General features: G+C 61.4%; 1 protein-coding gene across 7 annotated transcripts in view; it reads right to left on the bottom strand.

Moving 5' to 3' along the window:
- The window catches only part of TSNARE1 (t-SNARE domain containing 1), a 145,756-nt gene that overhangs the window by 52,698 nt on the left and 65,907 nt on the right, over window positions 1-27,151 (bottom strand). For 5 of the 7 annotated variants that reach the window (XM_041769294.1, XM_041769298.1, XM_041769296.1 and 2 more), the window contains 5 exons: window positions 24,157-24,247; window positions 21,011-21,085; window positions 20,492-20,551; window positions 10,175-10,336; window positions 231-303 (listed from right to left, as the gene is read on the bottom strand). In XM_041769294.1, the coding sequence (XP_041625228.1) occupies window positions 231-303; window positions 10,175-10,336; window positions 20,492-20,551; window positions 21,011-21,085; window positions 24,157-24,247 (461 nt within the window). The remainder of the gene's footprint in view (window positions 1-230; window positions 304-10,174; window positions 10,337-20,491; window positions 20,552-21,010; window positions 21,086-24,156; window positions 24,248-27,151) is intronic. The other 2 variants (XM_041769299.1, XM_041769295.1) reach the window with 1 other exon arrangement.

Below are 27,151 nucleotides of genomic sequence, written 5' to 3'. Positions count from 1 at the left end.
CAGACTCTTCAATGAGCAGAATGGGTGGGCCACCCTCCTGCATGAGCCTCCCCAACCACGGCCTTGCCTGAGGAGCTGAGGAGACCTGGGGACACGAGAAGGGAGGGCAAAACATGCTCAGACCTCAAACCCCCTGGGTGTCGTTCACCTGGGAGGCAGCCCTGCCCACACCTGGGGGAAAGGGCAAGTGTCTGTGGGCAGGTGGTTTAGAGGGCAGCACAGGTACCCACCGATGGCATCGCCTTGCTCTGACACCATGGAGGCCAAGTCCTTGATGATCTGGTTTACATCCAACAAGTCACTCTGTGAAAACAAGAGGATGGCCATTAGGTGCAGAGGTCAAGGGCACAGCCCTCAGGGAGTGCTAAGTGAAAGCCAAGATCCAGCAACAACTCTGGGTCACCCCCCAAGTCAGAGACACGGCTCGATCTGAATACTCTTTCCTGACCCTGAGGCCAAACCACAAGCTCTCTGGGCTGGAAGATCCCTCACTGGATAGAGAGGACCCAGGGTCGGGCCCTGGAGGGCTGCAGGCAATGCTGCCCACAGTGTCTGCGCCCGTCAGTCCTACAGACACCTTGTTCCCCGTCCTTGCTTTGTCGCCCTTGACTGAAGGATGGTACCTTTCTCTGTCTCTACACCCAGCACTTGGCACCAGCCAGCACGCAGGTGCTGCTCAATAAATCCTGAAGGAGCGGGATGGATGAGTAGGTGGACAGATAGATGGATGGATGGTGGATAGTGGATGGGTGGATGGATGAAAAGATGAATGATGGGATGGATGGATGGGTAGGTGCATGGACAGACGGATGGTGGATGGAGGGATGGACAGGTGGATGAAGAGATGGGTGGATGGATACTAGATTAATGGATGGTGGATGGATGGATGGGCAAGTGGATAGATGGGTGGATGGATGGAGAGTGAAGGAGTGAACGATGGATGAGTGGATAGATGGTGAACAGATGGATGAGGAATGAATGGATGGGGAGGTGGAGGGACAGACTGTGGATGGACGGATGGAGCGTGGAGAGTAGTCCCACTGCCGTGGAAAGACTGAGCGGCTTCCTGAAGCTAGTGAACAGGGTAAGGAGTAGAGGTTTGGACCAAGGGGATCTAGGGTGCCCACTTAGGCCAGTCTTGCATCCTCCATGCTGTCCAACTTTCTTAACTCCATTTGCCTGCAAAGTAGCAGTGATGCTCGTGAGGGACGCGGCCACAACATTCACAGGCCACACACCTGGGGCGATGCTGCACGCCACACACGGCCATCATGCTTGTCAGCACCCGAGTCCAGGTCACGACACCCATCTACAGGAAAGGCTGTGGACACTCCAGGGCGCCCGTGAGCTCCAGGGCCTCTGGCAGAAGGAGGGCTGGGACTGGCACCTGTGTCCGCTGCCTCTAAGGCCACCCCTTCCCCAAATGCCACCCTGCGAGGGACAGCTCCTCCACTGGCCAGCCAGGTGACCCTGGACAAGACCGTTCACCTCGGGACAGATTTCCTCACCCATCACGTGAGCAAAACCAAAGCTTCCCCTGGGAGCCTGGCACACGGCCAGGGTTGAGCCCGAGTCAGGGAAGCTTCCTTCGGGCCAGTGCGAGGGGTGGGGGAGGCGGGGACGTGAACCCGCCCCGGCCCACCCGCTCTGCAGCTCGTTCTGGAACCTGGACCGATTTCCACAAGGGTCATTTCCCTCACTGCACAGTATTACAGGGAAATTCATTTTCTTTTTAGGAGTGTTCTGGGAAATGAAGCAATTAGCATGATCTTAAACCTACGTGTTCTATCAATTGCAATTCAATTACGGCCTTAACCGCGGCGCAGGGCAGACGGCCACTCTGCACAAACAGGGCCTGTGGCTGGGCAGGTGGCGGCCAGCACGGAGCCCGTGGGTCTCGGCCCTGGAGGACTGCAGCCCAGGGGTGGGTGGGGGTGGCCCGGGGCCTGGGCCCATTTCTGGAATCCCTGTCACCACAACCCTCCCGGAGTGAAGCCACCGGCCGGGGAGGCCAGGCCTAGGCTCCCGCCTAAAGGTCACACGGTAAAGGCTGCAGGCTCAGCAGGGCCTGGGTCAGACCACCGCGCCGCCCAGATTTCCAGGCTCTGCCCCGACCTTGGCAGCAGCCGGGCACAGGCCAGCCACACCCAACCCCGACCTTGGTCACCCAGGCCTCTCTCACATGAGGCGGGTCTGGGGGCCCCGCACCTGGCCCTGGTGCCCTTGGACTCAGGGACTCTTAGGAGCCTTTCTAAGGTAACTCGGTCTCCCCATATTGTGTGAGCACACCTGCTGGTACCCCCACTTTGCAGACAGGGCAGACAGGGAAACCGAGTCACCGAGAGTAAGACTCTCCCAAGGGCAGGTGCCTGATAAATCCTGGAGCCAGTAACTGCACCCGAGTTGGGGCTGGCCTAACCCAGGTCACTGCCCCCCCAGGCCCCACCGCTGTGGGTCACCCCTGGCAGTGGGGCACCCCTCGTAGTCACGACACCTGGTCAACACACAGGGACGCCTCGTGGCCCAGCTGCCTCCACGGGTGCGGTTCAGCAGCGAGCGCTGGATCTCTTCCCTCGGGCAGGGGCAGCGGGGGCTCGGCTGGCGTGGTGCTGCCCACAGGGACACAGCCTCAGCAAAGGACAGGGCAGGGAGAGGCGCTGCTGAGCAGGGGTCCCAGTACCCCCAGCTGCCTGCCGGGCTGGAGGCGCCCACCGTACGCACCACGGCTGTGCTGGCTCTTCCCCGTCTGCCAAGGCACTGACCCCCATAACCTGGGACAGCCAGGACGGAACACAGTGTCCCCAGGCCGGCTCACGTTCCGGACTTCGGGGGAGGCCTCCTGAGAGATGCTGTGGTCAAGGCAGTTTTCCAACTCGCTGCAAACATATGAGCCGTCGCTGCCAGCCGGCTTCATAGGGTTTCTGTGGCGAGCTGTCCCTAGGACGCTGCCAGGAGCCGTCCCTGGCTCGGCCAGGTCCCTGCCATCGCCCACACACTGTGACACCTGCCAGGCCCCCACCTGGGGCTCTGCCCGGGGCGGAGCGGGGGTGGAAGGCTTCCTGTCCGCCCCGGCTGGCCCAGCAGACAGGCAACCTGGAGCAGGGACAGCCTGGCCCGCCGGCAGGCGCGGACGTGCACAGCCGGGCACCTGTGCTCCAACTCCGGAGCCCCCGGTGCGCAGAGGACAGGGAGCTGACGCGGGTGACCCACCCTGGGCCGAGCCCCCGGGGCCCTGCACCACAGGGCTGCACACCTGGGGGCTTCCCCCTCCCGGCCTCTTGGCCGTCCAGTCTCCTGGCACAGACACACTTCTTTACACCAGGCCTCCCTCTTTTCACAACGCCCGACACTCGGACCCTGCCTCCAAGCAGGGACTCTGGCTGAGGCCGCAGGAGCAAGGCCGGCCCTCGTCCCCAGCAGATGGTCCCGAGCCCCTGCTTCATCCCTAGTCTCACGACCCTCTCGCTCAGCGACCCATAAACATCATTCGTCTTGAACAGAAGCTTGGGCAGGGCTCCTGGACACAGGGACACAAACAACCTGGCCCCCCTCTGGTGTCTGGAAAGTGCTTTCTGCAGAGAACCCCTCCTCCATGTGACTGAGACCCTCTCCCCAGCTGGGACAGACTCAAGGACACCCCACTGTTCATCCAGGACAAGGCCACAGCCCCGCATTGCACTCTGTGCCTCGAACGAGGCGAGCTGACATCAGGTCCAAGGCCTGGTAACCAACGTTGGGCTCGGCTTCTCCCTCCCCAGGCCTGGACACCCCCTGACCCAGAGAGCCCTCACCCACCTCTCTGCCCTATACACAGGGATGGACCCCTGCTTCCCCCACAGTCCCAGCATTCTCCTCTTGGCAAGGCATCCTCTATTGTGACAATCCTTGTGGATAAAGGCTCTCCTTGCTCAAAAAACATAACTGAGCCATGCTGGGGAGGAATGAAGGATGAGAGGCGGTCCCAGGGTGCCCGTGTGCTTCAGTCGGCCCCTCCGGGAGGGAGGGCTGGGAGGACAGGGATGCCTCAGGGGGACACATGTGGGGCCCCCCTCAGGAGGGAAGCAGGACGAAGGACTACGGGGAGGGGCTGCTGAGCCCTTCCAGACCCCAAGCAGCAGCGTCCTGGAAGTCCACAGACGAGCTGGGAGGTCCCTGGGACGGTCTTCTTCACCCAGCTGTGCCTGGAGTTTGAGCCTCCTGCATGACGGCTCCCAGGTGCTGGGACTTCCTGGGGCAAGGGGTTTGCGTCTATCTCATCCCGGCATCCAGGCCATCTGCAGAATGGATGGGGCAGCGACAGTAGGCAGGCTCTGGGGACGGAGCTGCCCATCCGCCCAGACAGGGCCCCAGCGCAGAGAGGCGTGGGCGGGCAGCCTCCTTCACGCAAATGGGAACCACTGGTGTGGGCAATGGTCCTCCAGTCACTGTGCTGGGCACCTGGGCACCCGGGCCTCGGCCCCTGGAGGAGGACACCAAGGGCACACGAGGCCCAGCTCCCGGGCACGCCTGGGGGGTACATTGGAGATGCGGGTCCCCCCAGGAGCCTGGGTGCAAGCCCCATTCAGCCAGAAGCCTGGTCCTCACCAGGGCGGGGGGCTCGGAGCCAGGCTGGTCACAGGCCTGAGGGAGGGCAGGCCCGCCCAGAAGCCCCCGCAGCCGCCCCAGGACGGCACCCCCCGGGGAGGGAGGGCAGCGGCACCAGCTGCGGCGCGTGAGGGCGGCAGGCGCCGGGAGCCTCGCGCCAGGCGTGGGCCCCAGAAAGCGGGAGAGTGGGCGACAGAGAGAAACTCAAAACACCTCAACTTAGTAAATGTTTAAATCATGCAATTATTTTCCTGATTGCTTCTAAAACTAGAGCTCATTAAAAGCTCTCACGGAATCTTCTTTCTCTCCTTCTACTGGCACCGCAGACTAACAGCCCTGCACGGGACACGGTAAAGCCGCGATGCGTGTGCGTGTGCGCTCGCGTGCACCTGTGTGCCCCCTCACTCCTAGGAACAGAAAGAAATAAAACACCGCCGCACTCTTTCTATTACACAATCTCTTCTTATAATTAGGATCTTGGCAATCATCCACCTATAAACACGACTGTTCCAGTTAACGGAACGCCAAATTTCACTGATCTAGTCACATATTTTAGTCATCTGCTACGTCAATGCCCCGCGCCCCAGGTCTGGCTGCGCAGGGCCGACCTCAGGGAGGGTAGCTGGGCCTTGGGGTCCGCCAGCCGGGAGGCCCCCCTGTCCCCCCACCCAGCCCCAGCCTTGCCCCTCCTGGGCCTGCCAGGCCGCCATGGCAACAGAGCAGCTAAAGTGCTGGGTCAGATGATACAGCGCTCCGCCGGGGAGGGGAGCAGGGCGCGCAGCCCTCGAGGTGAGATCGGGTGAGGGGGGCCGGGCAGGGGAGCCCAGTGCAGACCCGGGCTGGGAGTAGGTACACGACCTGGGCTCCAGCTCGGTCGGCCAGACGGGGGCCTGGCCAGCCTGCTACCTGCTGGCAATGCCTGGGGGCGCCTGCCCATCTCATTCGACCTCCCCGGCCCCTGGGAGGTGAGGTGCTGCCCTACCCCCAAACAGGAAGAGCCAGGCTCAACCAGGATTAAGTAAGTGGCTGTGGGTGAGGCAAGGTGGGGCCTATAGGGGCGAGGCAGAGTGGAGTTGCAGAGGTGAGGCAGAGCAGGGCCACAGGGTGAGATAGAGCAGGGCGGCATGGGAAGGTGGAGCACGGCCGCAGGGGTGAGGCAGAGCAGGGCGGCACGGGCAGGCGGAGCAGGGCCATAGGGGTAAGGCAGAGCAGGGCTGCAGGGGTGAGGTGGACCAGCAGGGCCGCAGGGGCTGCCTCCTTCCTTCCACACCCGCTCTGGACGCCGCACTCCGGTGGCCGCCTGCACCCTCCCCATCTGGGAGAGGCCGAGGGAGAGGCAGGGGTGGGGGCGGCACCGCGGGCACAGCCCCGCTCCTGCGTCCCACAGCCTGGCCACACGAGCCGCATGGCCGGGCCAAGTGACGCGGCTTCTCCAAGCCTCCGCATCGGCTCTGATAAAACTGGAGCACAGGAGCGCTCACTGTCGCAGGCTTCTGTGAGGGCTGATGATGCATATAAATAAAGGCGACACAGCCCTCTTATTAAGTCACAGATCCGCTAGGAGCCCCAACATGCCAAACTTATTCATCCCTCCACCCACCAGCCATCCATCCGCCGGCCCCCGCGCGGCCCCCACGCACGTCCCTCCCTGCACCCCCAGGCATCCAGTCTTCCGTCCACCCCCCTCCGTCTCCCACCACCCATCCTTCACCCTTCCACTCGTCCATTTGTTTGTCCGATGAAGAGCTGTCGAGTGCCCAGCGAGTGTCACACATCGTCTGTGGTGCCGGGAACCTGCGGGGACGAGGACAGGCAAGCATCCTGCCTCCACGGGGCTTCGCTCTCGTGAAGAGAAAAACCGACAACGTGGCCCATCAGTCAACATGTCACATGTAACAGACAGGCAGCTGGAATGTCTGATGGGCCCACTGAGTCATGACCCGAAGGTCAAGAGGAGTCCTGAAGTTGCTCGAGCGTCTGGAGGAACAGGTTCTGGGCAGGCACGTGCCAGGGCAGCTGGTGGGAAGGGACCGGGGGAGGGTGTACGGCCTGCGAAATGGCACCGGGGGGCTGGGAGCCACCCCAACACGCCTGCCACGCTACTCCCAACAAGGACCCTGGCGCCTCCGCCAAGGGGGGCCGGGCAGGCCTCCGTAGCCGCTTAACCAGCAGGGCCGAGGGGAGGCCGCGTGACCTCCAAGGCTAGGTCACAGAAGCACGGTGGACCCCCCACACAGAGAAGCTGGACAGGAAAGTCCTGCCCGGGGACAGGGCTGGGGGTGCGCCCTGCCCTCCCACCCCTGCCTGCTCTGGCTCTGCCCAGGTGAGGCCCCCGCCAGGTGGTTCACCACAGCGCGCTGGCACGGGCCGGCTGACAAAGGTCCTTCCTGTTCCCTCAGCCTCAGAGCTCCGTGTCCTTGCCCCGTCTTACAGACACACCGAAGCTTCCGGAAGGAACCCCTTGGCGCTCCCGTGGCTGGGCAGTGACCCCACCAGGCTTCCCCCTCCCCTCTGCGACCAAGAGCCACCTGAGGCCAGCCACCCCTCCCCTCAAGGGATCAAGGAAGCCTCCGCTACACCCACAGTGGCCTCTCTGGCCTCCACCTCCTGCCCCCACCACCCCTCCAGGCGCCAGCCTGCCCACCGCCGCAGCGAGGCTGCTCTTCCTGCCGGACCGGCGGCTCTGGTGGTGACAGGCCACAGGACCACGGGTGGTCTTGGCCGCAGCTATGAGGACAACGGACAAGCCACATTCCTGAGGTAGCCCCGTCCCCCGGGAAAAGAAGTGAGGGGCCTCCTCGCCTGCAGCCCGGGCGGCCAGGAGCTAGCTTGGTGGAAGGGGCTGTGCCCCAAAGCCCCCTCTGCGCCCCGTCGCAGGGACCCATCCACCGACCCCGATCCTGCACGTACTGCATGTATGCTGCTCACCTGGGCCCGGCACAGCCCCCCGAGGCCCCCGGCCCGGGAGCCGCCAGCTCAGGCCACATGGGCCCCAGAGTGTGGCCACCCCCCTCAGGAAGGGGTGACCGTGTCCTGCCTGTGTGTGTGTGCCCGGGCTGGCATGGCTCCCTCTGCAGGTCCCGCTGCCCCCAGGCCGAGCACGGCCGTCCCCCAGGCAGTAAGCAGCTACCCAACAGCCGGGCACAGCTCTCCACGCTGGGTGTCCCCAGAGCTCCACCCGCACACGGGTGCTCCCCGCCCAACTCTAGTCTCCTCACGGAAACAAGAGGAAGAGACCCTCAGGCTCCACACCACGCCACTGGCCCAACCCGCAGGCTACGTGGGGAGCGAGCGGGGCGGGGGTGTCTCAGGCCAGCCAGACAGTGTGGCCCTGCGTTCCAAGGCTCCACACACCCGAGGGCCTGATGGGAGGAGCCGGTACCCCCTCGGAGGGCCTGGGACTGCCCCAGACCACGCTGCTAGTACCTGGTGATGGGACGGAGGAGCCGGGCTGGGAAAGTCCAGGCCCAGGAGGCCAGGGGTCAGGGTCAGGGATCAGGGTAGAGCACAGCTGAGTCCAGGCCCCAGGGCAGCTGTGCTAAGGCCTGTGTGTAAGAGCCCTGGCCTGCAGGGCAGAGTGGGGAGGTGCAGGGCTGAGGGGTGAGGGGGGCTGAATCAGGCTGAGCAGGGGGGAGTGGGGTGGGGCTGAGCTGGGTGGGGTGAGCAGGGCTGAAGGGCAGGGGATAGGTGGGGCAGGGTGCTGCAAGGTTGAGTGAGACCGGACAGCACTGAGCGGGGCGGAGCAGGGCTGACCAGGATGAAGCTGGGCTGAGCAGAGGGGCAGGGCAGGGTGAGGGGGGCAGGGTGAGCCGGATGGGGCAGGGCACCCAGACCCCAGGACCAGGCAGCCCTGCAGGAGCCGCGGAAGCAGCAGAGCCAGACGGAAGCAAGGGGTGAGGGGCTCCGGGCCCCCATCCCAGCCCTGGATGGCCACACTGCCGAGGAGGGCCCAGGGACGGGCCAGCAGCCAGAGAGCTGCCTGGACAGGGAGCCCAGGGGCAGCAGCTGAAGGCCCTGGTGGCCACAGGCAACTGCCCATGTGGGGACCGTGGAAGACAGGGGAGGATGAGAGGCTGCCTGTGGGTCCTCCCCTGGGCAGCGGAGGGCAGCGCAGATGGGGTGCAGGACCCAGGCCTCTGTCTCTGGGGGCAACAGCCACTATGGCCACCTGCACAGGTTCATTTAACATGGCAAGCCACGGAGGGCCCTGGGCGTCAGGCCTGACGGTCGGTCGGGCAGTAACAGTCTGGCCGCCAAGGCTGGGGGAGGGGGCCTGGAATTGGGAGGGACAAGGGGGAGAGAGGCGGTGGGGGGCACGTCCATGTCACCCTCGTGCCGCACGGAGGGACACAAGCTCCCAGCTGCTCCCCATGAGGTTGGCCATGGTGGTCCCCCTGCTGCCCCTGGGCTCTGAGGGCTGCAGATGGGACTGGCTGGATTTGGGGGGGGGTCCCACACCACCCCAGGTCCTGGGGGGCCTAGAGCCCCGGGCCCCTCCATCCTGGCTGACGGGACAATCACCCCGGTAAAGCCCAACCTTTGCCCAGGCCCCACTCACACAAGGGGCTCCCCTGAACCCCATCCTGGGGGCCGCTGTGATCCACACAGTGGGGTCTCCCCAGGGCCCGGCCAGCAGGATGCTGAGGTGCCACCTGAGCTCAGCCTACAGCTCCGCCCTCCGGGGGCCCCCTGCTCAGGGGCTCCTGGCCTCGCCCAGGGTCAGCCCCCACCCCGCCCACGTCCTCACGGCCCTGGGGCCAGCACTGGGTGGGTGGCATCAGCTCCCCAGCACCTTCCTCGAGCGCGGCACCCACTCCTGCCCGCCTGGCCTCCCAATCTCTGCCCCTTCTCCCCAGCATCCACAGACCGTGACAGGGGGCTCCCGGCCCTTCCTACAGGGACCTCAGTTCTCGAGCCAAAGAGGGAAGCAGCGCCCCCTTCCGCCTCCTGGGACCCTGGCACCCTGTGTCCTCAGGGGCGACCATGCGCCACCCCTTCCTCAGCGCCTGCGGGAAGCCAGTCTTGCCGAGCCAAAGGGGAGGGCCGCAGACACACGTTCCCAGCACAGCGAGTGGCCCGTGTCACACGCTGCCTCCTGCCAGGGCCACGGGCGGGTGAGCCTTCCCTTTGAGGAACAGGAAGGTGTGAAGAGGGGGCTTCTTGGAGGCAGTGGCCGAGGTGGGGCGGGGGCCCCAGAGGTAAGGGGCTGAACCCCGCTTCCCTGAGCAGGGGTGGGGCGTCCACCTCTTTTCAGGGTGGGACAACAAACACAGCACAAGGTCCTGAGCTGGTGACTCAGTTTACCAACTTGCCTGAGTTCCTGTTTTTCTACAAGAAGCTGTTTTCTGACATGTGTCCAGAAACTCACCCCTGGAAGCAGCTCCAACTTCCAGGGGCAGATGAGGAGACCCAGGGGGAAGGAGAATGCACCCACGGCCGCTCGCAGGGGCTCAGGGGGCTCGGGCCCCACTGTTGGCAGAGCCACGTCCCCCCTGTGTTCTCAGTGCACTTCCAGCACGCAGGGACGAGGGCCACTGGCACAGTCACACGCACAATCACACCCCCCACACCGGCCAGGCCAGGTCCTCACCTCAATCTGCAGGATGGCCTCCTCACGCAGCCGAATGGCCTCCAGGTCCTCCTCGGTGATCTCCGGGAGCAGCGCGTGCTCCTGGCCCTGCCACATGCCGTCGCTCCCATTAAAGATCTTCTCATCATCAGGCAGCTCAGCAAAAGGGCCCCGGGGACTCTGCTGGCAACAGAGAGAGCAGTTAGCCCCGGTGCGCCCTGCTGCCACCCGGCCCAGGGCACAGCTTCTCCCCCGGCTCACGGCAGGCAGCTCCCTGTTGGGGCCTCAGGGGCCTCCAGGGCTCTGCATGCCCCCCACCCCGAGCTCTCGGGAGGGGTGAGGGCCTACAGCCCGGGTGACGGGGGGCCGCGACCACAGGGCCATTGCCCTGCTGCAGGGGGCGGGGGATATGCTCGCAGGCCTGCTGCAGGGATCAGGGTCAGGTCAGGTGGATGCCCTGTGCCCACCCCAGGCCATCCCAGGCCGGGCTTTGAGGCACACTCGGCAGGCCCCCCCACAGCCCTGCTGGAGCACAGACTCCTCGTGTTCCCTGCCCTTGCCGACACCCAAGAAACGCCCCTTCACGCATGGACACAAATGCAGCTTCTTACAGGGGCTATGAGCCCACCAAGAGCCCGTTCAGGTCACAGCCGGGGTCTAGCTGCCAGGCGGGGGCGTGAGGTGGAGGCCTGGCCTCCCACACGGCAGGGCACAGTCACCACCAGGGACTGCGTGTCCTGCACACGCCTTCGCTGAGACCCGGCCGTGGGGAAGAGGAGCCGGAGGGCTTTACGTCACTCCATTCTGTACTGATTGCTTTAACTTACCAAATCCTGGAATTCAATAAAATGAGGCTTTTCCCTTCACTTAACTATTTGCTCTCTGATAGGACACTGAGTACAGGAGAGGCAACGTCCTCCCCTGGGAGTCAGGTGTCAGGTCCTGAGAGAGTGCAGGGATGCCTGTGGGGCTCTGTCTCAACTCTGGACACCCCGCAGCTGAGGGGGTGCAGGAGGTGGGAACAAGCCCCACTCCAGAGCGGTGGCTTCATGCGGAAAATGTGCCACAGCAAAGATGACCATGTGCCCGCCTCAGCCCCTGCCCCCATCAGAAAGCCAGACAAAGGCTCACACCCCCCCCCCAGGTCCACCGAGCTCTGCTTCATGTCAGGGGTGGGACGTGTGCGTGTGTAGGAGAAGGAAATCAAAGGACAACACAAAAGGCTGGAGGATGGGCAGAGCCACCCGGCGACCCTGCACTCCGCCACAGCTCCTTGGAGCCGGGGGTCTCCGACACTCCGAGCGCTCTGCGAAGGAGCGCTGAGCCCATTTCACAGACGAGGACACTGAAGCCGAGAGCCCGAGGAACCCAGAACAGGCAGGACGAGAATGTGGGGCTCCAGGCCCCAATTCCAACAGAGAGGGGCTCGACGGCTGGACGTGGAGAGGACCCTGCACGGGTGCCGGGGTGCGCGGGAGCCTGGGGGGATGGGCCCCGCGGAACAGACCCTGGCTGGAGCTGGGCGCCCCCTCAGCTGACTCCGCCCCAGGCCGACCCCACCCCCAGCTGACTCCGCCCCCACCTAACAGCTAACTCTCCCAGCTGACCCCGCCCCTGCCTGACTCCGCCCCCAGCTGACCCCACAAGATTGACTCCAGCCCCACCTGGCTCCACCCACAACTGACTCTGCCCTCGGCTGGCTCCGCCCCATCTGGCCCCGCCCCACCTGACTCCGCCCCCACCTGGCCTTGCCCCCGTCTGACCCCGCCCCCGGCCCCGCCCCATCTGGCCCCGCCCTGACTCCGCCCCCATCTGGCCCCGCCCCCACCTGACTCCGCCCCCATCTGCCCCCGCCCCAGCTGACTCCGCCCCCGCCTGGCCCCGCCCCAGCTGACCCCGCCCCAGCTGACCCCGCCCCCGCCTGGCCCCGCCCCACCTGCCCCCGCCCCAGCTGACCCCGCCCCCAGCCTCACCCTCCTGGGCTCCTCTCCTGCCCACACGCTGACCCTGCCCACAGCACCCTCCTCCTGCCCAGAGAGTGCACCGGCACAGGGACAGACGGCAGGTACAGCTGCCACCCTGTCACCCAAGGCAAGCCCCAAAATCTTGTCGAGCCCCTCCTACGTGTGTCTGGGCAAGGGGCCAGGATGGAAACACAGGGCTGGACATCCGTCATGCTCCTCCCTCTGCAGGCTCCACGTCTCCAGAACACTCCACGCTGGTCAGCCTGGAAGGAGGCCTCTGAGGTGACCACCTGCCTGCTCTGTCCCCCCCCTTTGTGACAAGGCCACCTTCCTACCCCCCTGTGCCACTCAGGGCCACGTGGCAGGTGGCCATGTGCCAGCCCAGCATGGCCCACCAGGCAGCCTTCAGCTGGCCTCGGCAGCAGGGAGACCACCACCTCTCCCACAGACCCACAGGCGCTCAGGACACACGCTGGCCTCCCCGCACCAGGCCTGAGATACTGCGGACAGATGGCAAAGGGACACATGGACTTGGCTGGGCACAGAAACCACAGCACACAAACAACGACTCGCACAGTTCTGACGAAGGCCTGCAGGAGGCCCAGGGGCCACGGGAGCACCACCAGCAGTGGGCACGGCAGGGGCAGTGTGGGAGGCCGGGTGCCTGTGCAGCGGCCCGGACGTCCTCTAAGGTGGGCACGCTCACGCTCAGGTCCAGAGGGCAGCGCTGCGGGCCCCCCAGGGGGAATGGTGAGGCCCCCACGGACCCAGTTCTCCTTCCAAAGCCGATGCTCTGCCCCCAAGCACACTACCACGGGTGGAACCTCTTCCCCCAGAGTCAGCACAGGCCTTTACAGAAATAAATACGTGAATAGATGAACATAAAATAAAAGATCTAAAAAATCTGTTGACAAGCGCTACTGGTCCAAGGTGGCAATTACCACCTCCCCTTCCTGGTGTGGGCGGGAGGAAGTGAGCGGTGCCCAGCGGACAGCAGCAGGAGCGGCTGGCACAGAGCCGAGCCACAGCTTCTGGCCCACACCGCGCTCTCAGGGCCTCAGTGTCCTCATCTGCAGGATGGGACAGCGGCCCCACATCCCCAGGCCCTCACCACACCACTGCACTAGTTTGCCTGTCCTGCCTCCCAGCCGGGCACCACACACACACTCGCTCTTGCCAAAAGGGACCCTGTGGGGTTCTCCTTGCTAACCACTCGCACCTCAGCCCAGACGGCAAGGCCCAGGGTACAACCCTCGTTGGCTGTGCCACCCTGGCAGTTCCTTAGTTTCTCCTCCCCCCAGTCCCCACCCCCACAGAACGGGGCTGACATCCCCGCCCCAGAGTCAGGGCAAGGAGTGAACAGGACACCACCTCACTGTCTCAGCAGGTGCACATGAAGATGACGTGCCCCCGGGAGCACGACGGGAAGCCGTGAGGGACTATGCTGCCCCCAGTGAGGGCGAGCTGGGGGACAGATGCTGGCACCCGCCCCCAAGAGCAGCGTGGGTACCACCGCCCCCAGGGGCCTGTCCCAGGTCACACAGCCAGCCACTCCACTGGGGTGGAGGCATTCGGGAAGCCTCTCAGGTACACCTGACAATCCCCGTGGTGAGAGCTGCTCGAGGGCCCCTCGTCTGTGCACCCCAGGACAGAAGTGCAGGAAGGCCACTCCACGGAGTGGAGCCTGCAGAGGGAGGAGCATGACGGATGTCCAGCCCTGTGTTTCCATCCTGGCCCCTTGCCCAGACACACGTAGGAGGGGCTCGACGAGATTTCGGGGCTTGCCTTGGGTGACAGGGTGGCAGAAGGAACTGGAAAAGCCACGACTTGGAGAGACCAACCAGCAGAGCGGTCAAACACTGGGTCCGTGGGGGCCTCACCATTACCCCTGGCGATGGGAGCATCACAGGACATTACGTGTAACCTTCCCTGGAGTCTGGGGCTCTGTGGAAGTGACCCGGCGGCTGACGGCCAAGGGAGCCTGCTCGCCCTCACCTGCACAGGTATGGGCCAGCCCTCCCCGAGCGGCCCGGCTCATGACAAGTCAGGGCAACGAGAAATGGCAGGACACCTGATCTCCTGAAAGGATCAGAAAGCGCCCCTTTGTTCTCCTCACAAAGGCCCAATTTGGGGATTAAGGATTTGCTGGCAAGGCGCTGGGGCCAGCGCAGAGGGGACAGCCGTGTGATGGTTTTCCAGCTCGAGAGGCCGCCAACAAAGACGGCTTTCTCCTCCCTCCAAGGCCGATGGTTTGGATCCCGCTCTGTACGGAAGAAACCCACAAACCAACGTGACTGCCGGGCCGTGGAGCTGAGAGCGGTTTCCCGTGAGAAGAGCCGAGGCGGGAGGATGCGCAGCAGGCTCCCCGGGTTCTCTGGGGCTCTGGGAAACGGGCCACTTTCTCGCGCACTCCAACCCCGGGCTCTCGCAGGAACGTCCATGACCCCGGTGGAGGGGCAGGGGTCAGGGTGCGAGCCAGTCATGGGCTTGGGAAAACCACTCCTGTTTAGCAGCCCGAGGCCAGTCATCAATTTCTCCGAGTAATAAATGTTTGTTTGTTAGCTGATGGAAGTTTCTGGACACCCGGCAGAGCCCAGAATGTCAGAACTGGCATGACCACGGTGATCGTTCCCCTGACACCCACATGAAATAACAGCACCAGCGCCCAGAGCCAGGGGCTCACCCACCCACCCTGCCCCCGCAGGGAAGCACGATGCATTTCCAGCTAACACATGAAGATGAAGCACGCCCTTCCCCCTGTGGCCGCGAACACGCGGAGCTCTGGTGGAAACCCACGCCGAGCCGGCTGATGGCAGCGCAGACTGCCGACCGTCCCCAGCGAGGGGAGGAGCCAGCGCAGACACACCTGGCGCTGCCCGCTGGCTGGGCCCGACGGGGTCTGAGACTGAGCCGGGGGAGGCTGCCGCAGGCCCCGGCCCTGAGGGCCGACTCGGGAGGGCTGACCTGTTCACGGCCACGGCCCGCGCTCGGCTCAGGTGGGAGCCGGTGGCAGGGGGCGCCCCTCACTGCCGCCAGGCCCGCCAGCCTGCAGACAGCAGCCCCAGAGTATGCGAGGTCAGTACCACAGCAATCCCTGTGCTGAACAGGGTAATATGTCATCGTACTGTTTACAGTTTGCAAAATTCCTGGAAATCATCTAATCTTTTATAATTTCTCAGAAACACTGCTGACCGTTTTCTTCCTTTTTAAAAAAATTTACTGAGATATGACACGTCTGCAGTCCAATGCACAAATCACAAGTGCACGGGTCTCAATTCTTACAAAGGAAAGACTTCTGGGCACGACACGGAACGCTGCCGGGACCCCAAACGCACCCCTCAAGCCCCCCGGCCATCACGCTGCCCCCAGCCACGGAAAACACCGTCTGGCTCCTAACACTGCCCGTTGCGTTGGCCTGGCTTTGACCTCTGTCCTCTCTGGTTTCGTTGGTTCCACACTCTGAGATCACGCCGGTGGGCCTTGCTGGCGACAGCTGGCTCTTTGTGGCGCTACAGGCTCCGTGCGTGAAACCAGCACAAATGATCTGGCCGCGGCACCGCGGGCTGGCTGCCTTCCCAGCGCTGTGCTGCTGCGTGTCAGTGGCTACGAGCGTCCTTCTGTGGGATTTCGGGTGAACACACGTGCATCTCCACCGGCCGTGCCCTTCGGGGGGCGGGAACTGCAAGGTCACGGGAGAAAGAACATGTGAATCCGGGAAGAGTTTCAGTGTCCAGAGGGGAGGTGCCCACTTGCACTCCCATGGGGCGTGCACAGGCTTCCAGGTGCCCCGCATCCTCCCAGCACTGGGTATCCTGCCACGAGTCTGCTGCTTTTAGTGCTCTGTGGGCGCAGGGGGATGTGTAGTGACCAGGCATCATGGGCTAACCTGGCCTGCTTCCGGTGACATCTGCTGAGCACACATTCCTGCACTTTCCGGCCACGTGGGCCCCCCCTAAGACGTGCCTAAGGCTTTTGCCTTTTTATGTTTTTGAAATGAGTAGTCTTTTGTTGATCTGTGAGAGATGTTCACCTAATACGGACATCAGTCCCTTCCAGACACGCGTACGTAAACACGTGTCACACTGCGGGTTCCCTTTCCCCTCGCTTAGTTAAGAGTGTGTTAACCTAAGGAAGTCAAGCTGATCTTCTTTACACTTGGTACTTTTTCTTCCACGTAAGAAATGTCTGCTCACCAAAAAGATGTGAAAACAGACTCCTATGGCCTCTTCCAGAAGCTTCATTGCCTTATCTTTCACGTGTAGGTCCACGATCCAGCTGAAGTGCTTCTTGTGCGTGGGGTAGGTTACGGTAAAGGACCTGCTGGCGATGGCCATCTGTGCACACACCGTCCTCCTGGCCCCTCTCAGCCACGGCCTGGAGCACTTTCTCACCAAGAGGCAGAGGCTTCGCAGCTGTGCCAGGCTTGCTGCCACGTACGACAACGTCTTTCCCTGTTTCCGACCCGGCGCAGACTCCTTTGTTCTGCTACAGCATCGGGCGGTCACATGGCACCTGGCCAAGCCCAGTGCTGCGCCTGTCCCTGCGGGGAGGGGACGGGGACCCTCTGCTGCGGCGCAAAAGGGATGTGCGCAAGCCAACGGCCCTGTGTCAACCACCAGGAGGGACCCGCTGGCCACAGGGGACCATGCCCCCCGCGGAGCTGATCTTGCTGGCTCGTCTCTGCGGGGACTGAATGCGCTGTTTCCCTGGTGATTCCGAGATGCAAGAGTAGGAGTATTTGGACTTGGACTTGCCATTTTCTCAACGGGGTCCTCTTTCCCAGTTCAAACCCTGGCCAGTGCAGCGTCGAGCCCCGAACAGACCCTCCATCCCCACGGCACGGCGGCGCCCTAGCTCAAACAGCCGTTGGAAGGCTTCCTCCGAGCCCGGATGCTGGGCATCGCTCTTCAAATTTCCTCTGCGCGCTGTCCTCCGCGGGCGCACACGCTGTCTCCTCGGATACGGCCCGTTACAATCACTGTGAGCCCGGAGTTTATCTGCAGACTCCTCCGCCCTTTCCAGTAACGCAGCGGCGCTGTCTCTGATGCGGCCTCTTCCTCCCTAATTCCCACACCTCTCGCTTCTGTCCCCGGTCACAGTGCCCTGGACGCGCCCTCCAGCACGCGAGGAAGAGAAGGACCAGACACCGAGTCTCGTCCTCAGTCTCAGGAGCGAGGCTTCCAACAGCTCAGCAGTACGTGTGGGGCCGACTGCAAGGCTCTCGAAGACGCCCGTCATCAGATGAGAGGCACTGCCACGCACCAGCTTGCTGAGAGCCCTCGGTGGGCGTTGGATTTTACCAAGTGCTCTTCTTCTTGCTTTATTGAGATGGTGGAGTGGATGTTCTTACTCTAGGAACGTGGCAGCTCAGGTGGGTTATCTCTGAACGTAAAGCAGCCGTGCACCCCTGGAACAAGCCCCGCTTTGTAACCACGTGTGACCCTTCTATGTATTGCTAGATCCAGCCTGTGAGTGGTCTGGTTACGGTTTTTGCTCCTATGCTCACAAGAGAACACACTCCTTTCATTTTGGTGACACCCTTGTAAGAATTTGGCATCACGGTTTGCTGGCCTCGTAAAGCAAGTTGGGATGTGGTCCCTCTTTTTAAATTTTATTTAAGAGTTTGTACAAACTGTTAACACTTATTCCTCAAGTGTTTGAAAGAATTCACCAATAAAATCTTCTAGGTCTGGGGACGTCTGGGCGGCTCAGTGGTGGAGTGTCTGCCTTCAGCTCAGGTCGTGATCCTGGGGTCCTGGGATCGAGTCCCAAATCGGGCTCCACGCAGGGAGTCTGCTTCTCCCTCTGCCTGTGTCTGTGTGTCTCTCATAAATAAATAAATAAAATCTTTTTAAAAATCATCTAGGTCTGAAGTTTTCTTGCTAGGATTTCTAACAATGCCAATTATTTAATTATTGATTTTATTTATCATTTCTATAATAAATACTGGACTTGCCAGACTTTCTTTTAAGAGATTTTATGTATTTATTCATGAAAGACACAGAGAGAAAGGCAGAGACACAGGCAGAGGGAGAAGCAGGCTCCCTGCAGGGACCCTGACGCAGAACTCGATCCCGGGACCCCGGGGTCACACCCTGAGCCGAAGGAAGATGCTCAATTGCTGAGCCACCCAGGTGCCTGTCCAGATTTTCTGTATGTCTTGGTAACTTACGTTTTTTCTAAAAAAAAAAAAAATTATATTTCACCTACACTCAAATTTACTGACATAAATTCTATCATAGTATCCTCATGCTTCTATTTTTCCTGGTGTGTAGCATCCATGATCTAGTCATTGTCATTCTCAATCCTAGTAATTTGTACGTTCTCTCTGTATCAAAACTAACCTTGTGGGATTTATTAATCCTTCTAAAACAAAGACAAATTTTGGCTTTGTTGGATTTGTCCAATGCACATCTCCTATAAATTACACTGATTTCTGCTTTTCCCTATGTATTTTCTTAGAATTTAGCTTGTTGTTGCTTTTCTAGCTTCCTGAGATTGAGAATTAGCTCTGTGATTTTCACACTTTCTTCTTTCTGAAGAAAGCATTTGGAGCTCTGCTGTAGCTGCATCCAAGTCTGGATTTGTTGCATTCTCTTTGTTGTTCACTTCACGATGGTTTCCAGTTTCCACTGTAATTTCTTCTCTGATTCACAGGTTCCTTCAAATTGTATTCTTTTCATTCCCAACCTTGGAAATTGCCTTTTTGTTATCATAGATGAATTTCATCGCGCCGATCCGAGAATGTACTCGGGGTCACGTCAACCCTCTTGGAATCTGCGGAGCCTGGTTCAAGGTCCAGCACGCGCTGTGCACCTGGCGGGAACACACACTCTCCTGCGCTTGGTTACTGTGTCGTAAGCGACTCCTGGTAGGAGTGTGCTCGCTAATCGCATCGGCTGAGTCGTCTAGATCCTCACTGAGCTTTCCTGTTTCCTTCATCAGTCATTTCCGGAGCTGTGTTACATCTCCACCTGTGACTGTGGATTTACTGTTTTTCCTTTTATTACTATCGGTTTTGTCCTATGTTTTTGAAGCTATGTTATTCAGCACAGATACAGAACTGTGTCCTACATCTGAATGGCCACGCTGTCCTGGGAGGCGCGCCCGTGTGTGCAGGAACAGAGTCGCTCACCCTCACACAGGCACGGGGCACCAGTCGCCTTTGCATTGTGGCTTCACGGTGTATCTTTCTCCATCCTCTAACTCTCACACTTTTCTGGATTTATATTTAACCAAGTCTGACAATCTGTGCCCCATCATCAGAGGGGCCAGGACATTCTAATGGAGTTATAAACAAATTTGGTATGAATCTACCATCTTACAACTTGTTTCCTGTTTTTTTTATTTTTTCTTTTTCTTTTTCTTTTTTTTTTTTTTTTTTTTTTTTGGCTTTCTTTCAAATCAGTCAGGCTTGTTTTATCATTTCATATGCTCCTTTAGCTTACTTTGTATTTCATGTTCTTGTGTTGTCCTTTAGCATCACCCACATAACACGAGATGCCCCTCTGGTTTACTGCCAGCTGCCACAGGCCAGGGCTCCTGTCACATCTCTAGGACGCAGACACCGCACACTTTCACGCGGCTCACTCCTCCCGGGCTGGCCAAGCTCTTCCACTTGCTCTGCGTTGAAGCCCCGCAGGTAGAGAGCATTACTCAACAGCCAAGATGAGCTCAGATGAGTCCACACGTCAGTGTTTCCAGGACGTGCCGCCCCTTCCCGCTGCTGCACATCCATCTGGGACCACCTTCCCTCCGCTACTGTCAGAATTCGTCAGTGATAAGTTCCCACAGCTTATGTTTCTCTAAAGATGTTTTTGTTCTACCTTTGTTCTGAAAAGTATTTTCACTGGATGTAGAATTCCACGTGAGCGATTTCTTTCTCTCAGCGTTTTAAAGATGCCTCCCGGTCATCCCCCAGCTTCCACCTCAGAAGTCGGGCATAAGTCTTGTCACTCCACAAAAAATAACGTGACTTCTTGTCTCGGGCTTTCATCTTTGTCTTTGGTTTTCGAAATTTTATGATTCAAGTCAGGGTAAATTTATCCTGTTTATCACAGGAGTTCTTGGAAAATTCTCAGCTGTTACACTATCAGACACTGTCTCCCCGTTCCTCTAGGACTCCAGGCGGACTCCCAGGAGGGCCGGTCGGGTACAAGACGGTCCCGCACAGCGAGCAGAACTGTCAGCATCCGGTACTCTGTGCTGGGCCTGTGCCAGAGAACTAAGGTCAAAATGCCAGTTTCGTAAAGGCTCTTTGTCACGTCAGACCCCCTTGGCCAGGGCCTCCACGGGCTCCGCCCTGAGCAGAGAGGGCCCTGGATGTGGTGCCATCACCTGACGCCCACGGACACAGTTGTCACTCAGCACCCACCTGCTGTTTGCCACCCCGCTGGGCCGTGGGAAGCAGTGCTCTGGACTTTTCTGCAATTTTCTGTAATAGGAAGAACGGAAAAGGTGGGGAGGAGAGAAGAAGGGGTCAGATGAGCACCAAGGAGGGGACAATGGCCGGCAGCAGAGCACACCTTCGGCTCCATGACAGGATGGAGCTCCCCTGGGCCTCGGGAAGGCTGGGTGCCAGGCGGGGCTCTGCCAACAATCGGGTGGATGGCCCCCTCCCACGTTGAAGCCCTGGGTCTCAGTGTCCTCACCTGTCAGAACAGGGGACACCCGGTCTTCCCACCCGCCAGATGCCTCCCAGGCAGCACCCGAAGGTAAATCTCCTTCACTACACAGGCTCAGAGGTTGTGGCTCCCGGTAACTACCGAACGTCCACAGGCCGGGCCCCTCCTCTGCTCTGAGGGATAGAGCCACACTAGGCCAACCCAGAGTGGGAGCCCACGGGCCCGAGGCCCACCCAGCTGGTCCACCACCGCCCCCCGGGGGGCCTCACCTTCTGTACCACGCCATAGCGCTGAATGGCATCCGAGAGCTGGGTTTTCAGGCGGTCCAGCTGCAGACACTCCTGCTGCAAAGAGAGAACGTGGGCTATGAAGGCAGCTGAGGCCTTACCTGCCCCATGGCCTCCTCCATCCCCCGAGTGCTTCTCGTACCCCCCTCCCTCAGGGCACTGGCTGCGCTTGCCCCCTCCTGTCCATCTCAGCCTCACACCACCATCACTGTCTGCTGTCAGAACTGGCTCATCCCCGTCTCCTTCTTCCCCAACGGCTCACAGCATCACACACCAGCACGGGCTGCTGGCTCCGCAAGCCAGCTGCAGACACCACCCCCACCCGATCCCACACACGTCCTCAACACCGGCCGTGGAGCACCACACACAAGTCTGTCTGGTCCCCACAATGACTCACTCAGGTGACAAGGGTTATGATTTCTACCTGGCAGCTCAGGAGGCCTCAGCCCGAGTTCTAAGTGGCCCATTCACGGCCACACAGGTGGTGGAGCCAGGCCGCTGACCCCAGGGCCCTGAGGCTAATCACAGCATCAGAAGTGTGCTCACCAAACCTCCCTCTACTGCCTGGCACTCAGCAGCACACACAGCCTCCACCCTTCCACCAAAACAGGACTTCACGTCTCGTTTGCCAATGCACCCCAGTGCCCAGAATGACACCTGGCACAGAGCGCATGCTCAGGACATACTGCCAAGCCAAGGAATGGACAAGTGAGCCCTGAAACCAGGCACTGCCTGCTGGGGTTTGTGTGAGCCGCCCAGACCAACTGTCATGTCTCTCCGTGAGCACCAGCACAAAGCCACACCGATGCCCAGTGCCTTGCACCAGGTCAAGGATGTGGGCTCTTGCTCCTCCCCTATGGGCTCCTGCCCCGGCACCCTCCCCACCCTCCAACCTCCCAGGAGGGCCCTGTCTGCCTCCCGGACCCTGCATCTCAAGTCACAGACAGCCCGCCCCTGCCGGGGAGCCTTCTGTCGACCTCCAACAGGAACTCAGCCCCTGGGCTTGGGGCTCGCCCCTCTACCACCGACCGCCAACACCGCCATGCAAGCCCCCACACAACAGCTACAGCTGCACTGCAGCCTGGCCATGATGCAGGGGCACCAGCTCTCCCAAGGTCACTTTTCAGGGGCACTTGGTGGCAGTGGGGCCTCGAGGTCCTCGTGTGACTGCAGCTTGGTGGAGCCTGGTTAGCGTCCAGGGGAGGCCCCTGTGAGTGGCACATGTGTGCCCCAGGGCAGCGCTGAGGGCCCAGGATCTCTCAGTGCCCTCCGGCCGTGTGATCCAGCAGCAGCCCAACGTGACTGCACAGTCTCTTCTCTGCAGGAGCAGTCAGCAATTCCAGCCCCTCCCCGGTAGGCTGTCCTACCTCGGAAGGGGAGACCTCCCAGGGGACCTCATCTGTGTCCTCCCCCAGCATCTCACACAGAGTAAGCATCTGCTGGGTTCTTAGGTGGGCGGATGGGCGGACAGACAGGTGGGTAATGGTTGGGGACAAAAGGAAGGACACATTAAGCTAAAAGCGATCCCTTGAGTCCCCAAGGAACTCAAGCACTGGTTCTCAGCCATCGTGGTGCATGCAGGTGACCGCGGGGACCGTGGACCCAAACAACTCAGAGCTGCAATCTAGCCGAGATTCCTCCCGGGTGCAAGGTTTCGGGCAGGGCACCTGCTGAAGGACGGCCAGGAGCACCCAACGTGCACAGAGGTGGGGGGGGGGAGGGGCCGGAGACAAGCTCTCAGATGAGTCAACAAACCAATGGGTGGAGCCCACAGAGGCCAAGGGCAAAGAGCAAAGCCACATGGGAGAAGCCGCACACCAGTGCCAGGACCGAGAAAGCCGTGTGGATGCTGCTGCTGGGTGTGCTTCCTCCTCCGTCGAAGGGCCACAGCCATTTCCAGCAGCGTCTGGGACCAGGCACTTGCGTGTCGTCCTGAACGACCAAAGGCCATGGTTGAACCGTGCACAGAGTAAAGCGCGGTGCCCATCCCAGGGCCAGCGGCAGCGGGCACACATCCACCCGTCATGGACAGCAGACCCCTGCTCCCCGACGCTCCTTCTGGCATATTCCAATAATCGAAGCATAACTCAGCCTCTGGAGCTGGGCCTACTTGTTCACTAGAGTGCACCCGAACTTTCCTAAGTAGAACGCACGATTCTGACTTCACGGTTCATAACTGCTAGTTGCGCAGCCGTGACCGCCAGCTGGCTTCAGAGCATTTCCATAACCCCAGTTGTTCCTCGGGGCCCCCGTGGCTCGTCCCAGCTCTTCTCCAAGCCACGCAAGCCCCAACCCCTGCTGTCGGCACAGGCCTGCGTTTTCTGGACACTTCACACGAACTGGGCCATACAGCATGTGGCTTCTGCACTGGCCTCTCTCACTTAGCGGACCACCGTGGTCCTCAGGTGGCAGCAGCGTCAGCTTCTTGGACATGTCACCAGAAGCTCTTGTGCACCTTCCACGCCACGGCCCAACCTCTGTCTGCAGAGGCCAGACTCCAGCGTCCTAGGCTTGGCAGGCACCCAAGTCTGCTGATGTGGTGGGAAGGCGCCCTGGGCACCAGGTGATGAGCAAGGAGCTTTACCCATGAACACGGCCCCTGGCGCAGGGCAGCTGAGGGGCTGAGAGTATCTGTTTTGTGACACATGCCCCCCAACCTCTGGAGAACGGGATAGGGCGTGGATAACAAAGATGGGGACGTGCTGACCTAGCAAAGGGGGGTAGAGGGAAGTAAGAGGCCAACGGTGAAGGAGATGCAGAGGGGCCGCGGTGGGGGAGGGCACAAGGTGATGGGATGAGGGTCAGGGCCGTGAAGGGGGCTGTGGCACCGAGTATGGTGGCAACTGTGCCCACGGCGATTATGTCTGTGATGATGGGCGAGGATGGCAGTGCCGCAGTGACAGGCTGGGGAGCAGGGAGGTGGGGGGGGAGGGGGAGGGGTGTGTGTCTGTTCAGATGACCCGGCCAGGACACCACGGCAGCGCCCAGCATACAGTGGGCGCCCAGCTCGCACATCGAGCGCCGCCTGTGCAGCTCACCGGCCAAACCCAGGCAGCGCGGGCACCCTGGGCCCAGCGGCCTCCCCGGGCCCCACCCTCCGGCCCCCCACGGCCTCCAGGACCACGTACCCGGGAGCAGCCCCGCAGGAGCTCCGTCATCTGCTTCACGGCACCAGTGCTGGCCGCGACGGTCTTGTTGGTCTCCTGCTGCGCCGCGTGCCTGAGGCGGGCAGGGTGGAGGCGGGAAAGAGAAGACAGCGAGCGGGACAGGGTGGGGACAGGTGGAGGGGTGGGCCACGGGCCACGGGCAGGGGAAGTCATGGCGGATGCGGGGTGGGGGCGGCAGAGGGTGGCGGGGGTAGGGGGCAGGGGACCACGTGGGGAGGGGGAAATGGGAAGGGAAGAACCAGAGCCATGGGAGGGGATGAAGGTCGGAGCCCCAGAGGGACAGACACACCCACAGACGGACAAGGCAGCGGGGAGCAGAGAAGCAAGGCAGCGACAGGGGCGAGGAAGGAGGGAGAGAACGACACGGGTGAGGTGCCGCAGTCAGGACCCCCGCCCCACGCGGCCGCGGCACCCCCACCACGCAGGCCCTCTGGTCTGGGGGCCAGTGCCTGCCCCTCTGAGGAGGCCCCACCATGAGCCTTCCCTGGGGAAAGGCTCCCCTTGGGGTCAGCAGGGTCGGCAAGCTGGGGGAGCGCGGTGGCCTCCAGGGGCTGCGATGACACCCCCACCTCCAGACCCAAAAATGCTAGAGGCCGAGCCCAGGGTCTCCCCAGATCCCAGCTTATGGTTCTGTGCGTGACCTGGAAGGAACTGAGAAGACCAGCTCCTCACCTGCTTGGGGTTGACCCCTGCTCCCCACCCCCGGGCTCCCTGGGGACGGGGTGAAACCTGCGGTGAGCAAACCCTGCCCTCGGGCCCAGCAGACACCACAGAAGAGCCCTCCCGACCCTTCCAGCTGCAGCCTGATGCCCCCCTTGCTCCTTGTGGGGCCCGTGTGGCAGGGCTGGGGGTGGGGGCACCATCTGACCTGGGCCTGGGTGCCTGACACCTGCCCTGGGCCTCACAGAGGGAGCGGCATGGAGTCGGGGTGCGGGGGCTGTCTGTGGGGAAGGGTGGGGGCCGCGGGATGGGAAGGGGCCCCTAGGCCAGCCTGGGAGGCGTCTGAGCACCACCAGGCCTCCGACAGGTTACGGCAAACTGCAGAACGTGTGGTTTCCCCTCAGATCCACTCACATCGGCGCCACCACGGAGCTGCCCGTCCCCCGGGCTGCACCTCCTCCCTCGGCCCCCACGCTCCTGCCCACCCCGTGGAGGCGGGCACCCTCTGCCCTCCTGGAGCCCTCCCTGCGTGGGGCCACCTGCCTGAGGGGCTTTGGGGCTCCTCGCCCCCCCGCCCCCGACCGCTGTGTCTGAGCCTGGAGCTCAGGCCTCTCCCCGTGCTCGCCTCCTGGCCTGACATCTCGTGTGCATCACTGTCCCACAGACACCCTGGCCTGGGCCTCGGCTCGCCAGGCCCCCCCACAGCCCGCTGGGCACCTCCAGCTGGCTGTCCAGGGCGCGTCTCAAACTCCACATGCCAAAACCGGCCCTGCGCCCCCCCAGCCGGCTGCGCCGTGGGCTCACCCCCAGCAACTCCCACCCTCCAGTCCTTCCAGCCCTTCCCAAAGCCTCTCTCCTCTCGTTCCTGAGAGCCACACGACACCCGGACGCTGACCCAGATGCGGGCCGCCTCTCGCCCACTGCTCCTGCTTGCCCCCACCAGACTCCCGGCCGCCCCGACGCCCAGCGCTGCATCACACCCGATGGCACCCCGTAGCTGGGGCGTCCTGCATGGGAGTCGGGCCACCTTCTCCAAACCCCAGAGCTCTCTGGTGCTGCGGCGTGTTCCAGTGGAAGCATGTTCCCCACTCGTGTCACATGGTCCCCCTGTTCTCACCGAGCTGGACAGACCTCCCTGCCTGTGACCTCCCTGCCTGTGCCCCACTGCTACCTCTGCCGCCACCCTGAGGGACGGGAACGGGCAGCCAGGCCCAGGGTTTGTGACCAGGAACAGCCACCTGGACACAAGACACTGGAGGGACGAGGCAGGGGCCAAGGGCCTAAGTCGCAGAGGCCACCTCCCCCAGGGGAGCACACCCCCACCCCACGTGCCCCTACTCCAACCGCCCTCTCTACTTCTGCCCTATCCCCACCAACCTCCCAGCAGGGAACTCGTCACCAAGTGCCCTCACCCCGCCCTGCTGCGCCCACAGCCTCGCGGAGCCTCCAGCTAGGACACAGAAGCAGCGCGTGGAGACCATCCCTTTCAGGGATCGTGAGAGCCAACGTCCTCATGTTTTGTTAAGGATTTCTGCTACTCTGTTTACGAGCGATGTGCACTCTCTTTCCTTGCAGTTTTTGTTCAGGTTTTTGCGTCAGCACAGCACTGACCTAGGAAAGCTGAGCGCCTGGTCTGTGTCCTGGGGGAGCACGTGGTGCTGCTACAACCTCTGCCCAAATACCTGACGGTGCAGCCATGTGTTCCTGGGCATTTGTGGGACCGTCTGTAAGGATGTGTGGAAGCCCTCAGATCGACACAGAGAGCTACTCAGGCTTTCCCTTTCTTCTGGAGTCAGAGAATTCGTGTGTTTCAAGAAATTTTTCTGGTTCATCTTAGTTCTGAAATATCAGTTTGTTGTCATAATAGATTCACAATATTTTCTAATCAGTCTTGTCATGTTGGATCTGGAATCTTGGTCTCTCTCTTATTCTTTTTTTGTTTCTATTACTGGTTTCTGTTATATTTTATTTGTTAATGAACTTTACTACGTCTGCATGCTCACTCTGCATCCTTTGTGACTGACGTGCTGGCTTTGGAGGCAGCCGCTAAGATGTTAGCCTTCTGCCTTCTGTGCTGTGAGCTGGTGAGCCCTGCTTCGCCTTCCAGGGCTGCGCTCACGGCGTCTACGGCTCTCATTCCTCGTGTCTGCACCAGACACCCTGTCACGTTGTGAGTGGGGCTCTATGGGGCTCTTTATTAAAACGAGCAGCATGTGGGACACCTGAGTGGCTCAGCAGTTGAGCATCTGCCTTCGGCCCAGGGCATGATCCTGGGGTCCTAGGATCGAATCCTGCA

Source organism: Vulpes lagopus, chromosome 9 (assembly GCF_018345385.1).
Source record: "Vulpes lagopus strain Blue_001 chromosome 9, ASM1834538v1, whole genome shotgun sequence".
Classification (NCBI taxonomy): Eukaryota; Metazoa; Chordata; class Mammalia; order Carnivora; family Canidae; genus Vulpes; species Vulpes lagopus.
This window is presented reverse-complemented; position numbering and strand designations above follow the sequence as displayed.